At 39.8% G+C, this 16315-nt stretch overlaps 1 protein-coding gene across 1 annotated transcript in view; it reads right to left on the bottom strand.

Annotated features, from left to right (window-relative positions):
• Positions 1 to 7185, bottom strand: part of LOC138053225 (uncharacterized) — a 33023-nt gene extending 25838 nt beyond the window's left edge. The window contains exons 1-2 of the mRNA XM_068899882.1: positions 6844 to 7185; positions 238 to 3276 (exon numbers count right to left, since the gene is read on the bottom strand). Coding sequence (XP_068755983.1) covers positions 238 to 3252 — 3015 coding nt within the window. The 5' untranslated portion in view covers positions 3253 to 3276; positions 6844 to 7185. The remainder of the gene's footprint in view (positions 1 to 237; positions 3277 to 6843) is intronic.
• Between the last annotated feature and the right edge of the window lie 9130 nt (positions 7186 to 16315).

Here is a 16315-nt window from a genome sequence, read left to right as displayed (position 1 = left end):
GCAAATCAATTCTTGACTGACTGATTGTGCCAAGACATCACTTAAATGTCACCAAGTAATCAGTCAACTATGGAGAATGATTGTAATAAAATCCACAATTTTCTAACAGCCAGTCTCAGGGCAAAAAGTTAGTGGAATATGCCAAAAATTTGCTTCCTTACGCTGTAGCTATCTCCAAAGCAGATGAACGATTCCAGAAAACTCTGTATAGGTTAAAAAACATTAAAATCATTTTACCTGATTCTGAAGTTTGCTCACATGGCATTCTTTATCAAAGTCAGATTTTAAGACCTGTGCCTTCACACCACAAAGGGAAGTTCTGCTTGAAGAGAATGGATTCTGATCACTTTCATTGCTGCAATTGCTAGTTGAAGCTTCACTGGAGCTGCCTTGATGATGAAACAATGTGGAGTGCCTACAAGTCACTGAATTTAAAACTTGTTTAGTGCTGCAGTCTAACTCTTTCTCTGTGAAACAGTCTCTTGCAAAAGTGTTGAACATTGCTTCTTCTGCTTGGGGACTAGAGACAGATGATTCAGTCTTGGTTGCAACAATGCAATTACATGTAACATCTAAAGATCCCCTGAAGCCAACCATACTGCAAACTCCACAAGACAACTGTACAAAAGGCTTAAAACTGATTCTGACATCTTCACACAGAAAGTACATCACATTTTCTAGAGCAGATTTCACAGAGCAACAGAAACCATTCGACTTAGATTCACTCAAATGACGGCACTTGACTCTCAATACTGGTAACTCCTTGTCAACAAAAACAGAAAAGTGAGAATACCTGCTATGTTGGGAACTGAAAAAAGCAAAATTCGTGTATGGAGAATGACCATCAGCAACCTCAACAGCTTTTACATCATTTAGCAGTGGTTCTTTACTTGCACTAAAAGCCAAGTAATCAAATGCTAGTTCAGCTGTGCGCTTGTTGGAAAACTCGTAGGAAAGGTAAGAGACATGAACAGCAGGCTCAGGTGATGAATCCTCTAAAGCCGATGAAGTCAAGTTATCAAAATTTGCATGTTCTTTACATGGTTCACCCAACTTTACCTCCACTAGAAGAGGAAGACAATCAATTTGAGCACACAGAGATAATGTTTGGAGTGGAAGTTCAAGATAAAAGTCATTCGTCTTGTTATAACTCTTTCCGAATTTGGGCTGCAAAAAGAGTGCCCTGACACTTTCACAGATGTGAAAGTCCAAATTCCTCAACTCCTTCATCTCTTGAATTTTGCAAGAGGTCCTCCAAAACAGAATGCAAGATGAATTCTTGGTACGTGATATTATTACTTCATCATCATTTGAGGATTGTGAGTTCACTTCTGGATCCGGGAAAATAAAAAAGTAGACATTTGGCCCTGCCAAGCAAGATATGTGACTGACAAAACAACAGTGCCCTGCAAAGTCAATTATTCCATGTTCTTCAGTGTCACTCTCCTCTGCAAGACTCACAAGAACATCAAGATACTTCCGCCTGATGTCTTTTCCTTTTTTCATGGCGACAAGACCGACAAGGGAAAACATCTTGGCACTTCGGTAGAGAGGCTTTTCTCTAAAATAACCATTACTGAATTCAGTGACCAAGTTGTCAACTTCACACATATTATCATGATGCAACCCATGGCAGGATTCATCAGTTTCAGGTGATTCCTTCAGTGCATCAACAAAATACTTTTCAGCTTCTTCTTTGTTGCCCGAGCATAACTGAAACAGACCAGTCATACGTTGACACAAGTTGATGACAGGATGGTCAAGCTGAAGCCCAAGACTATGGTAAATTTCAACAGCCTTATTCACTTCGTTAATAGCTGCACCTTTGTCAACTTTCTGCAGAATCAGTCCAGCTTGAACACATGCACTACCTGTCTTCGGCGAGATTCTGCCAAAACTACATGCAAGCATTTCCACCGCTTTTTGCACTGCATTTTGAATCTCTTTGGCATCCTCAAAATTTCCTTCAATCTGTAATTGTGCAAGCTTAAAGGAAATGTCTGCAACTTCATAGTGCTTACTGTTTAAGTCCTCAAAAAAGGCTGATGCTTCAGCTAGGTTTGTGGAGGCATTACCCAAATTGTTGTTCAGCAGGGCACAAGAACCCAACAACTTCTTGCAATATGCAAATACATGGTTTCTCCCAAAGTGCTTTTCCAAAATTGCATCAGCTTGCTTCAGGTCATTCTCAGCATCCACTGTCATTCCACAGCCATAAATGTATTTAAACTGACCAACTAGAAACAGCATCAACCCATACAAGAGATCCTTTCTTCCACCCGTCAAAAGCAAGGTAGATTCCAGCTTCTCCAATAACTTAAAAGCTTCCTTATAAAGACCATTCCTGTGGTTAACTCTTGCAGCTGTAAAAACTGTTCTCATGAGGTCTGCATTCAAAGACTGTGCATCTGGCTTCTCTAGAAAGGTAAGCAAGTAAGAAGTACAATCCTTAAGCTCTTGTTCTTCAATTTTCTCACCAGTTTGCTCTTTGAGCTGGATTTCCATCAACCATTTTCTAACATCAACTTTAGAGGCTTTTCTCGCACCAAAGTTGTACTTTCCACCAATCCTGAGAATAAGGCAAAACTTTTCAAAGTTTCCACACTCACTCAAAAGATCAGCAGCTCTTCTCAAAACCTTCATAGGCAGATCAATATCTTTTGTTGATCTCATGGTGATGTCATGACACAAATCAGCTGCATCATTGCAAAAGTCAAATGCCTTCTTACACTCTCCGAGGATCATGTACAAAGCTGCTAAGTTTAATGTGACAATCGCATTTTTCAGATGGTCCTCCTCTTGCTGGAACAATTTTTTGGCTTTGGAAAAGCATTCCTCACTTCTTTTATACATTGCTTTTAAACTCAACATGACACCAAGATCATTCATCAGAAAACTGGCATCAGGAGAATCATGATAGTTTTCAATGACAACAGACTGAACATTTTCCAAACATTCAACATTTCCTTGTTTGAAGGCTAAAGAACCAAGGGCATAAAGGAAGTTTATGGGGTTGAATCTCTCATCATCAAATTCACTAAACAAAAGAATGAAATCCAGTAGGGTGGCATCCAAATGTTTTAAAACTTCTTGTTTGCAATAATGTAGAATGAGAATAAAATCATTTCCCCTTTCTTTGGTACCATAATCTGAATGGCAAGATCCTGTGTCAATATCCTGGCAATTGCTTGCTCCTCTCAGTGGTGGTGGGAACAGAAGCTGCAACATTTTCAACAAGGTGGACACATCCATAGTGACTGGTCAGCTAACGTACACCTGCAAGAATGAAATAGTGCATACCAAGTCACAAAAATTACATGTACCACAATAAGTGCCTCTACCCCAAATCATGGATCACCTTGCCAGAACACAAAGTATTTAAGAACCTTCCGAAACTTATTAATAACCTATTTCAGCCTTGCTCACTTTTCTTTGAGCTGATATACTTTCATTTGACATCTATAATTATTAATTTTATGCACATTACAAAAGAGGAATGAAACATAATAACGACTTATAGAGATATAATGATATTCATAGACTCCAAACAATGTAAACTTTCATGTAGCACAAATAAAGACCAATCCATTCATCATTTCTCTTTAAGTATGAAACCTTTCTTTTGTGTGTTGTTCAGCACAAATACATAATACATGACTTAGTGTAAGCTCATGCGAATCATAGCAGCTTAATCACAGCCATGTTCCTTGAGTTCTCAGGCAGCTTGTAGTTTGTCTTTCATGTTTATCTTTTTTACACACAAAGTCAATGTACAGGTACCATTCCTCCACCGTACCCCTTCCCCTATTTTCCACTTTATCAATTCTATCAAAGTGCCAGGGGCTGGAAATGGATACCCCGTGGTTAGTTGCAGTGCAGCGATTTGCCAACCATAGGGGTAGTGTTCTATCTAAGGGCTCAGGCTGTCCACAGTGGAAGCCTCTGTCAATACTCTAGGCACACATGCCTTTCTGTCACAAATACACGTACATACAACAGGCAGTTAAGTACTGAGTATGCTCAATGTATTTCAGCTGTCATGCCCAAATGACAAGGATCCATACTATGAAACCCAAGACATTGGGATACAGTTTTCAATTTATAGGCATCTTAGCCATTGTACAAGGCTCTCCACTGGATAAGCTGACCATGGACACAACTTTTTAATACACTGTAAGCAACAAGTAACCTGGACAAAGAGCATGACAAAATAACAGATATACTTAGCTAAGACCAAAAACAACAATAACAAAACCAATTTTGTCAAAAAAGGTGGAGATCCAAGGAATGATTGAGACGAAAAAGAGGTAGGACAGGCAAGGCAACAACCATTAAGTTAGCTAATACATTAAAAATATCAAAAATGTTACAGACTGAGAAATTTGGTATACAATGTAAAATACTGGTACCCTCTCATATTTATGTAGTGTTATTTGTAAACACGTTAAAAAAAAACAATGATAGGAACATAGATTTGTCTGCATTTTTCATAGCATCATCAACATAAGCATTAATTAATAAACGAAAAAGGTGCCACTGGGCTCTATTTTAGCAAGGCCTCTTTCACAACAAAAAAACCGGGGAGACGGGGGATCAGAATACAAACAACAAAGCTTAATGCACCAGTCATTTCAAACCCCCGCACCCCCCCCCCCCCCCCCCCAAATTCGGGCTTTAGCGGGGCATTCACTTCCAGCGAATTCCCCGCCTACCAGGGACAAAAGTGAGTGGTGCATTCCCCCGCCCCTACTGCTCAGTGTAAAAAAAACATCATTGCCAAGCGTAACACACTGGTTAAAAGACACTGTTGGCAGCCATGAAATGACCAGATTGATCTTTTAGCGGCCAGCAAATAACTTGCAAAGGCTCCTCAATGCACAATGAGTATGTCAAAATATCTTTATTGTAGTAGTTTCATTGATACTTCTGGATAAATTGACAATGAAACAACAATTATCACAGTAGTGTGAATTGCACAAATAATAGGAGAAATTGAAATTGTTTCAACTAATTCAGCTAATTCATTTTGATCATTGCATACAACGTGATCCGCCTCACTATCAAAGTTTATTGATTCGACTGATCAAAGGGTGCAGAACCCTAACACAATAGGCCATTTCCGAGTTCATATCCGCCTCCTCTTCAAAGCGAGTGTAAGTGCAAAGTTTTTGTGATGGTAATTAGTTCTACTTTACATATGAATGAAAACTAATTTTCATAAGAAAGACTTCGCACTTAGACTCACTTTGAAGAGGAGGCAGACATGAACTCAGAAGTGGCCTGATCGCACGCTAATCGTCGATCAGTTATCATAAAATCAAAGGAGAAAATGAGTCCTGTTGAGATGTACGTTTGGTCGTTGTCGCTTTAAGATGAATTCCGCAGAATTACCAAAAACGCAGTAAAACACAATTTTGAAGAGGGAAATCTGACCTCCTCTCCAACCCAATTATTGCAAAGAATTGACCTCTGATTTTTTTCAGCGTTAAAACATTGGAATGGATGGGGAGGTAGGCGGCGAGGAAGCTGTTTTCCCGCCAAAAAATTATTGTGTTACGTGCCTGTCACGATAAGTCGCAATTACTTCGTTTGGTCATCAGTGAGGTATTATTTCAACAGTTCTGTACAAACAAAACTGCAGAATTACAAAGTTTCATAACTTTGTGATTCTGTAACTTGGTAATGTTAAGTGCTTTCTCTCATGTATGTAACATTTTAGTACTATTAGTAATGTAAATAGCGTTAGTATTGTAATGTACTTGTTAGTACGGTAATGTACTTGTATTGGTTCTCTGTTTTGTTGTTTTTGTAAATAATAAAATTTAAGTTATAAAAAAAAAATTAAAAATAATAAAAAATCATAAAATCAAAGGAGAAAATGAGTCCTGTCCAGATGTACGTTCCACAATAACGAAAAAGAATATTTGCAAGACAGTGATGCCAAATACTGACCATTATTTAGAGTAATGGCTAATACGCTTTGCAAAATGTTAAAAATTAACCGGAATCCACGATCTAGTTTGTCAAGAAAGCGACAATAATGTGTGCAAAATTACTATGAGGCACGAAAATGAAGACCGCTGACCAAGGAGTGACTGCCCCGCTTAATTCCCCCGGTACGGGATGCGAAGGTCGTGACTTCCAGCGAATTCCCCGCTTACCAGGGAACCAAAATGGAGTGTATATGAGGTGAAAGTCCCCGCAATCCCCCGCTAAGGCCCGAACGGGGGAGTGCGGGGGTTTCAAATGACTGGTGCATAATGTTACAAGAATGAAGTTAAACATTAAAATAAGGCACTTTCCACAATTCAATCCACACAAGTCACTGATATTTCCATATCTACAGTACTGCTCTAATATTTGGGCCTCTACTTATTCTACTCAGTTGTTACCAATTCTTCATCTCCAGAAAAAACTCTCCACCTCGTGCACACTCCTACCTGCCGTTTAAAACTCTACAGATTCTTGATACATTTAAAATTTATAAACACCAAGTCTCTTGCTTCTTATTTCTTCATACACTTCCGGATGCTTTATTTTGCTTGCCAACTGAGTGCGGCCCGGCAGTGTTCGACACTAACGCTTGCCCCGATTGCCCAAGGCAAGAGAAATATACAATGTATCCGTGGGCAAGTAAAACAACTCTAAGACTTGCCCGTCGGGAAATAAGAATTTTTGTTCGACTAATGTTTTGAATTTTGCGGAACGATTTGATTTGCAACGAAGAAAGTGACTATAGACTGGTAATACGACGCAGTCACTACAAACACGATTCAAAAAATAACAAAGTTACATCTCTCTGCTGACCATTTATTTTCCTGTTAAAAATATATTGATACCAACCTCAAAACAGATTGGAAGAAGGAAAAGTGAACATGTTGGTAGCCGCCATCTTTCTCCACGCGAAAAGAATGTTTTTACAATGGAACCAAGTTTTCGCACGGCCAAATAGGAAAAAAACGATCTACCTTTTGTCACGCAATTTCAACCAGCTTTGCAGACCTGTCAACAGTCCCGCTTTTGCCGGGAGACTCCCGTTTTTATCTCTTTTCTCCCGGCCTCCAGGCAAATACCTGAATCTCCCGGGGGTTTTTGCCATATTCCGACACGAAGCGAAAAAAAGTGTGATATTCTATTTCGTACCCTCGCTTCACCGATCGATCACATCCACTCAACCTCGTTCCCAGGATCTTCTCGGCTTTCAATATGACGGCGGGTCGGGAGAAGGCTTTTGCACGCAGTGAACTAAAAAGATCACTGATTGGTGCTTTTCTCACATGAACTCTGATTGGTTTAATGTCGAAATAAAGATGGCGGCTAGTGAGGAGAGCTAGAGGAAGAACACAATTCGTGTTTAATCACTTTGTTTAACCATCTTCAAAATTGTAGCTGTTCCGTAAGAAGCAGCATAGACAGCCCAAGCTCGCGTCACTACAGACAGCCGTTGAGAATTTAAACACGTTATAAGACTTTGTATGGGAAATAAAATACCGTCGATTATGAAGCCTAAAAAATGCTCAATTTAACGTTCATTCAATAAAATGAATAAAAATGACTCACCTCTGGTGTATTCTTCTGCCTTTTGGAGCTTATTTTACCGTTTTGGGAAGTCTGTGTTTCCAATGTTCTAAGACGAAGTCAAGGCTGCACAATATATACGATTTCGACCGTTGTCAGCTCAGAGGTGGTTTGCGACTCGAAAATCCATCCCAGCCGCGATCACGCAAAACTAAAGCCCCAAAACATTCTGCTGATAACCGAACAGGACACAGAGCTTGGGTCCGAGGTCAAATTAACTCCACCCGATGAGGTACAGTCATTTCATGTACAACACTTACCCCATCCCCACAGCGGCTTTTCGAATAGCTCCATGGTTACGACGAGAAGCCGCTGTGGTTGTCAGCAGTTAAATTCATCAGCTATCGTGGAATCGAAGCAGAAAATGCTCATTTCCAGCAAAGTGCGTGGGGATTTTTGACTACGAAACATTCACCGAGGTTCGCAAATGATGGGGCTTTAGCTTTGCGTGAAAAAATCGCGGATGGGATGGATTTTCGAGTCGCAAACCACCTCTGAGCTGACAACGGTCGAAATCTTAGTGTGCAGCCTTGACTTCGTCTTAGAACATTGAAAACACGGACTTCCCAAAACGGTAAAATAAGCTCCAAAAGGCAGAAGGCATGATTTCGTGTATCACGAAATTACAAAAATCTCAGAGAGCCTTTTAGAAACCCATCCGTAGATAAATCTTTTAGGTACTGATTTGAATACGTTCTCCACTGATCATTTCATAATTTTAGCGTACTATGTTATGTCTATATCTGCTTAAAATATATCTCTATTTGAACTTGAATAGTATCGAACAACATGACGAACAATATTTGCCGAGACGAAGTTCGCTCGCCGCTCCACAAAGACAGCAACCTCTGGCATGCCGGCCTTTTGAGCATAAGCATGTTTACAAAAGCATTCTCCTTTTGCGTCCCAGGTATCCAAACAAATCGAAACTGACAAAGTAAAAGTAAGTTTAAACAGAGTTAGTAACTCTACTAACTCTGGTTTAAATAAAGTGATCGTTGCATTTCAGCACTGAAATAATGTCACCTAGCTCCTTAGCTTCAGAATTGTTCTATTCCTTTTGATGAATAGCCGAACCGTAAAAATTCCGCTTTGGTGATTCTACAGTGTCTAAATTAATCGATTTCATAAAGGTAATAAGGAAATTTTAGCGGTTTCACTTGTTAGAATCACCCGGTAAACCACACGACGATCAGGCTAATAGCGAAGTTCCTTGTTTTCAACAGCACGAACTGGCGTGACAAAATTAGTCGGCCAATCGGAATACGCTATTGGAGATTCAAAACAATAACAAATGATCGCGTTGCGTCTAGGGTGAAAATGGGCCTTTAACAAGCATAACAATTTAAAATAATTCGCCGTTTTTTCACGTTGCACGGTGTTCTACATGAGGCTTCGATTCCAATTAAAGATACGTTTGCTTTTCACGTACGCTTATTGTGCACCTTAGACCTCTGGAATAGCGATCGCTGGATATATAAAAGGACATAATGGTGTTTGAAATACGTAACGGTAATGAAGTGATTTTATTTTGTACGTACCTTTACGTTTTGGTTGATTTTGGCGTCTCATAATTGTAATTCCCTAACGCGAGCATTGTTACTGTTGTCGAATGTTTTCACCATGTCAAATTGTGTCACAAATTATAAAATTGTGCAATAGGGTTCCTAGATTATTGATCTGGTTGTTTTAGCAGTTGTATGTGGCGCTGTCGACTCGTGTGACAGCTGCAATGAAGGCGGGTCTGTTAAATACAGGACACATTCCACAGGTCAAGAGTAGAAGTCGCTGCTCCAATAATCAACAACTAAGCCAAAAGTTTCCCCGAGACCTGAAACAACATATTTGTTGAGTGATTAGCGCAAGGAGACATTTTGGGAATGCAGACTCACCAGTGGAATGTGACCTGTGTTTTACTTTAATAGACCTGCAGCTGCAGTAATCCATATTCTTTCCCCTATCATCCCTTCCACAGTCTTCCGCTAGTGGTGCACAGAGATTTAGCTCGGTCGGTTTTCATCATTGCCTTTTACTTTCATTAATAAAAAATCTTTATCTCTTCACCCCAAGCAAAGTGCACGTCATCTTGTAATGTTCCAAGAGGCTTTTCAGGGCCAATGAAACACAACAAAACGACGGAACAGAAGAACAACAACAACTGTTAAGAACCCAACTGGCCGGAGGCAAACCAGTTGGCTATTTAAAAGTGCAGCTGGGAAGTTGAACCAGGGACTACCAGGATCAAATTCAACGAGTGGTCAGAACGCGTCTTGAACCCGGGATCTCCGGATCTCAAGGCAAGCGCCCTAATCACTGGGCCACACTACCTCCTCACAAGATACGGTTCGTTTCTGAGGAAACGAAACGAAACAAAACAAAAATGTAGTTTAAGGAATGGGGGCAAGTAAAACAAGCAGTGCCATTGTCACTGTCTCCAAAACAGCAGATTTAAAAGCCAGCTTGATAAACGACAAAGATCCATCCCATACCCAGGGCTCATTCTACAAGAACTGCTAAAAATGATGAGATGCTCATGTTTTGGACTTGCACAAATTGTGTCCTCTTTGAATTAAGCCCAACAGATTTCATGAGAAGCATTCCAGGACATCACATTGTCTTCACTGGCAGGACAAAACATTGAAAAGTTCTTTTCATGGCTTGAAAAGCACAAGAAGCAGATTGCTATGGAATGGCATGCTCAACAATGTATTTTGACTTGATTATGTCAACTTTACCACAAAATATATTTACAATAACAAGTTGTAAGAATGTGGGCACTAAACATGCTGTTTAAAAATCACAGCCCCGAGAAATAATAGCGCGTGTATTAACTTGCATTGGTTTAAAATATCGTGAAAGATTTCACTGTCATCTACCGCATTCTCGTTGCTCGTGCATTCATCCATCTGTATTTTTGGTTTTACGGCTTCCCCTTCGTACTCCATTTTGCTTGTTGGCAGTTGTCGTACCCAGATTCTCTCACCTTATTCCTTGCGTATTCCTCGATGGACAAATTTGATCACGTGATCTGCTGCATGGTCTTCTCCCGACCCGCCGCCACATTGAAAGCCGAGAAGACCCTCAGAACGAAATTCTGCTGCGCACACCGTTGCATTGCACACAGAGTCTAGGGACAAACTTCCTCGCTTTCATGAATTCCTGGGAAGGGTCTCATCAACCTCGTCCACAGGGCGCTTTTTCCTGGCTTTGGGTGGGACGGGTAAAGGCCTTTACCCGTTCCATCCAAAGCCAAGGAAAAGCGCCCTGGGGACGAGGTTGGGGTCTCATGTGAGAAAGATTTTTCAAATTCAGATTGCGGCAATTAAACTGGAATTTTCAGAGAACAGTACACCTTGCTACACTGAATGGAGACCTGACAGCGAACTTTTAGCTTCAGCAAAGAAAGCAACTCCAATGCTGCGTATAACAAAGTACACAGATAGTATGTATTTAGCTACTGCACTTGTGTACCAGTTAAATGTAACCATTTTATGGATTTGACAATTAAATGAGGCCATTTATAAAATCCCCCGTTTTTTCACTGAATCTCCAGATTGTTTGCAGTCCACTTCCAGATTTTGAGCTCTGAGGGGTTGGCAGGTCTGGCTTCGAAAGGGGGGGGGGGGTGGAATGCAAATGTGAGCACGAAACCATTGTTTATTAGTTGTTGATTACTTTATGAAGTAAGTATGTTATAACACCAACTCGAAGGGAGACCTGTTATTACGGGCTGGTTTTACACATCTCCTCCCACGCTCTTCCCCGCCACATTCCTGGGACCAGATCTGTATGATCTCCATACAAAACAAAGACGAAACTCAATATTAATTTGTGATCTTTTTCTCAACATGCAGAAGACCGTTATTTGGATGTGCTTTTTTGCGGTCCATGTCAGTACAATTAGGTGTTCACGTATCAATTTATAATGAAATTGATTTGCAAGGTTCATTTCACATTAATATAGAGATTTTTCTATGTACCTGTGGATGACTTTTTGGGTCCTCGTTCATCAAATGAAAGGACTCGATTGCTCCTATGCTTCCGGATGTCTGCCTACAAAGACCACCAAGCTCGAGAAGAGTCTTCATATACAATCAGTGAGATCATGCGCAGTGATTTCATTGTATCGGGCCATGGGAATTGCATGTTAAGTAAGGACCGGAAATAAATACCTTTAAACAAAACTTTTCTTTTTCTGCCTCTGGAGAATAAAAACTCGATTAAAATCTGAGAGCTTCCCGTCCGACAATTGACCATAACAACACCCTCCCCCACCCCCACGTGAAGTCCAAGACAGCGTTGATCTAAGTTTTGACTCAAACAACGAAAATCAATCATTGCTTTCGTACCCTCCTCTCAGTATGAACTTAACAAGCTCGATGTAGAGATCCACGAATGAACCCTTTTTTTCTCCTAACTCTTCACGCTATGTGCGCTTAGTTGCGCTCGTTGATATTAGCATAAGGACTATTTTTAACGCCAAGTTAAAAAGAATCATTTTCCGTCTTTCAATTCTGTTAATTTCAGTTGTTGCAAACAGAAATAGTTTTCGAAATAGGGGAACAGGAAATATTGATTCATATCAAAGGCCCCTGAAATTCATGAATTATAGCCCCTTCAACATAACGCTTTCAATGTGTTTCATGTTTGCGTATATTAATTACACCCCGGAGCAGGAAAGCTAAGAGTCCAAAGTTTACCAAAGCAACGTTGATTAAAAGCGTTCGCTGGCTGGCTTCCTACGATTTGCCAGAAGTTTGTCTGAACTAGTTGAATGAAATAGCAAAATCAGACAGCCGTGTGACAAAGATAGACAAAAGATATGCAGTTTTCGAGACCCTTCGCCGATGTTGTTAGATATGCTGAAACTAATCGTCCGTTTTCATTGATTTAAGGACATCACTATTCAGGAGTTACTGACCATTCATTGTTATTTTCATTCTTTAACATACATGTATCAACTAGTGAGGCTGTGGTCAATTATTTGAAAAACGTTAGCTTCCTTCTCAAAAGATGTCAAGGTAAAGTGAAGGTTTAAGATTCCCCAGTTTGCTGAATGAAACCCCGCCGTACAGTTGTAGTTGTCATGACGCATGATTACTCGGTGAATTAGTTTAATTTAATGGAAGTTTTAATTCCTCTTAATGCATCATTAATTTTTTTCGACGTCAATTTCTTAAATTTCCTTAATTTTCTTAACCATGGGTCAATCCGCATCAACTGCTACTAACAAAGAGATAGTAAACAAGATAAAAGAAACCGAATTCAAAGAGCGCCTTAATCATTCAACTGCACGTCATTCAGGAAACAGTCATGCGATAAAATTTCCAGGTTCACAAAATTCCTTTCGACATGAAATGAGACGTCCTCCATATCTAGGAAACTCAATGCTCAAACTCCACTATACTAAGGATCACAAAATAGCAATTGGACTAGTTCTGGAAAAAACACCTACACCGAATTAAAGAAAAAGCAAATCAATTTACACATGTATTCACAAGTTGCCTAGTGAAACTCCCGACTCGAACGTTCTTAAGTTTAATGAAAACCATTGTCTTTCATCCACAAGCGAAGGCTCGCTTCTATAATGTATAATGTCCATCACAACGGCATTTCTTATCAACTCTCAGTCATATTTTTAACACGTAGAACTGACAATAATTATAACCGAAGACGTACTGATGATTTCTCTCATGCACGTTATAACACCATATTTGGAAGAAACAGTGTAAGGTACAGAGGACCAATACTGTGGAACTCAGTTCCCAAAGCTATTAGAGGTGCTACCTGTCAACAGCTTTTTAACAAAGACTCAAACAGGCCTCGAGAATACTGGATCAGATTCAATTCGAGAAGGAGGTCTGTTTGATTAGATCAAGGAAACCGAAAATTTTAGATTTTCGATCCCTCACTTTAACGATTAATTTGTGATGTTGTAAGATTTTTAGATTTTAATCTATTTAGGTCACATGGCAGGTCCACACCAGCCTTTTGTTTGCCGCAAACCGACCTGCCTTATCAAAAAGTATCTGTATGTATGTAGCTCCAGGTTTCTGTGATAACACTTGCATCAACATGCTGAAAATACATTGCATACACGAACTAAGACTAAAGGAAACGTTCAAAAGGCATCACTTAACACACAATAAACCACTGAACATTGATTTGACCCAGTAATGCCTGTGAGGTAACTCGTCCAAAGACACTTGTGTGTCTGATGCTCCTTTCTTCTACAGATATGATCATTTCTGCTTGACAGAGAAAATACAAAAAAATAATAATAATAGGAACGACAGAAACAGAGAAGAAAACTTTTTAAACTGAAGATCTGGTAGGTGCAAGAAGTTCTTTCTAGGAAGATATTATTTTATTATGTATAATCGTATAATAATAACACAGAAATAGGGAAAGGACAAGGGCCATCACATTGGATTAGGATCCATCCCATTTTCTCAATCGTTCCCTGGTGTAAGACAAAATTTCAGACACAAGTTTTGCACGAGCACACATGAAGTTCTGGCAAAGGCAAGAAATACAATGGTTACAATTTGTACTAATCACATTTTAGCACTCTGCCACGTGATAACCTCATCATGCAGATTATTCTTTCACAACAACAACTTAAAGCTTGAGGATCACTGAAGCTTGCCAACTAATGTCTGGTTGGTGAGCAAAAAAGATGGGATCTCACTCCGTGTACATTTTGCTGAGGAAAGAACAACACAGATCAAAAAGGTATATGCAGATTTTGCATCTTGCTCCTCAAATTAAACCCATGTACATTCAAAGAAGCACAAGGAATGGTACTCGGAAGTGAGAAAGGAGAATTTGAATCAACACAGAGAGAGCCTCTGTTCATTACAATTTACAGGTAAACAAGACCCATACCAAGAATATGGATATCACGTGAAGTCCAGCCTCCTCTGCGACTAAAGAACCCTCTGTAAATGCATCGTAACTGACACACGAGAAAATTAAAGTACTTTCCTTTGAAGTTAAAATGGAAAACGAGAAAGGAAGACAAAAGCAAGAATACTTTGTTGTATTACAGTATCGTCGCCGTTGAATCAAGTTCAAGACGTTGGTGCACAAAAGGGTAACTGAAATGCTCTTCGTTGTCGAAGGGTGAAGAAATCATGAGCTGCTTAGCAATTGAAAGCGAAACATGGTCTACCCAATATGTGGATCCTCTTTTTCATTGACAAATTTGGGGTTTACTGTTCGACCATTTAGTCGTTCGTCGTAAAGCGTTGTCTGGCCAAGAGGAAATTGTGAAATGAAGAACCTATGATGAGCCAGTTGGCTTAAGTCTATTGGCTGCATGGTGCATTGATTCCTACATACAAGCTGTATGGATTACTGCCAAGACTTTCCAGAGAAATTAAAATTGTGGAAGCAACACCTTTGGAAACAATAGTGACAGAGGTAAGCTTATTAATCGCAACGCTGGAAAATACAGTTTCAGGCTAAAATTCACCAATGAAGCGCTCATCTCCATGACCAAGTAATAGTGCACACAAATCAGTCTCCCTTGACAAATAAGCTTGTCTGAATTCTTGGAAAACATTCTCTCAATTTTTTTTTATCAACCTTTGCTTCATAGTCTCTACTATCATGAGAACTTGTTATGGAATTAAACTTTCAAATCTGTGGAAGTTAAGCTCTCTTCCACGATACTTCGCTATATATCGATTAAAGTTTAGTCTTCAAGAAAAACTTACTCACACTTCCATAAAGCAAAGGTGTCCTTTCGCACGTTTTGTAGGGAACTACACACCAAAGTCACCTAGCCCACACACAGCAGACTTCCGCATTTAGCGTGGCCTGTGGAAACTTGGAATTCTGGGATTACAGCGGTTTACGTCCTTGTATGACGAAATTTTTGGTAACATCTTTCGTAAGACAAGCATTCATAAACATGCGGTCTGTACGAGAAGTTTCACTCACGTCATCAACAGCCATGTTTTTCAACGAAAAAAAAGAAAACGTTTGCATAATAATAGAGTTCAATTCCCGGAAAATTGGATCCGAACACCAACATGGCCGCCGTTTCATTGTTTGGGGACACTAATATGGCGGCCGTGACGTCACGTGAAATCCAAATAGAAATTGCTGCAGATGTTGTTTATATGTGCGTAACATCTAATACTGCGGAGGAAATGTAAACACAAAATAAATAAATAAATCACAAAGGCTAAACATCAAAATTACCCTGCCACTAATAATTATATTTAGTATAAATACACAGGTGATTATACAAAATCGCGCGCTCTCATTGGCTCGCTATCTCGGATTATCAGCCGATAACCACCTCGACGAACAAAATGGCTGCCAGTAGTCGTTTTGCCACTGTAAGTGAAGATGATTTTCGCGTTGAAATGTTTTTTTTTTCTCTTTTTTGAAATAATCACCTGTGTATTTATACTAAAACAATTATTCGCCTCAGGCTCAGTGATTATCGGTGAATATTCACCTCGACTTCGTCTCGGTGAATATTCACCGATAATCACTTCGCCTTCGGCGAATAATTGTTAAGTATTATTCAAGAGAGAAAAAAATAGGAGGAACTAGAGAATACAGAGCCATTTTGAAGCAGTATCACTGCAGTGGCTCTGCAGCTCGCTAGTAAAAGTGCATGTTTAAGAAAGGAATAACGTAAATGATTGTGTGCCGGGCTCCGAAGCGTATATCTTTGAGTGGCCCGGCGGCTCGTCAGTCAGGCACTACCGAGCCGTCG

Source organism: Montipora capricornis, chromosome 6, assembly GCF_036669925.1.
Source record: "Montipora capricornis isolate CH-2021 chromosome 6, ASM3666992v2, whole genome shotgun sequence".
Taxonomy (NCBI): domain Eukaryota; kingdom Metazoa; phylum Cnidaria; class Anthozoa; order Scleractinia; family Acroporidae; genus Montipora; species Montipora capricornis.
The sequence above is the reverse complement of the archived record's forward strand: the minus strand, read 5'-3'. Positions and strand labels throughout refer to the sequence as shown.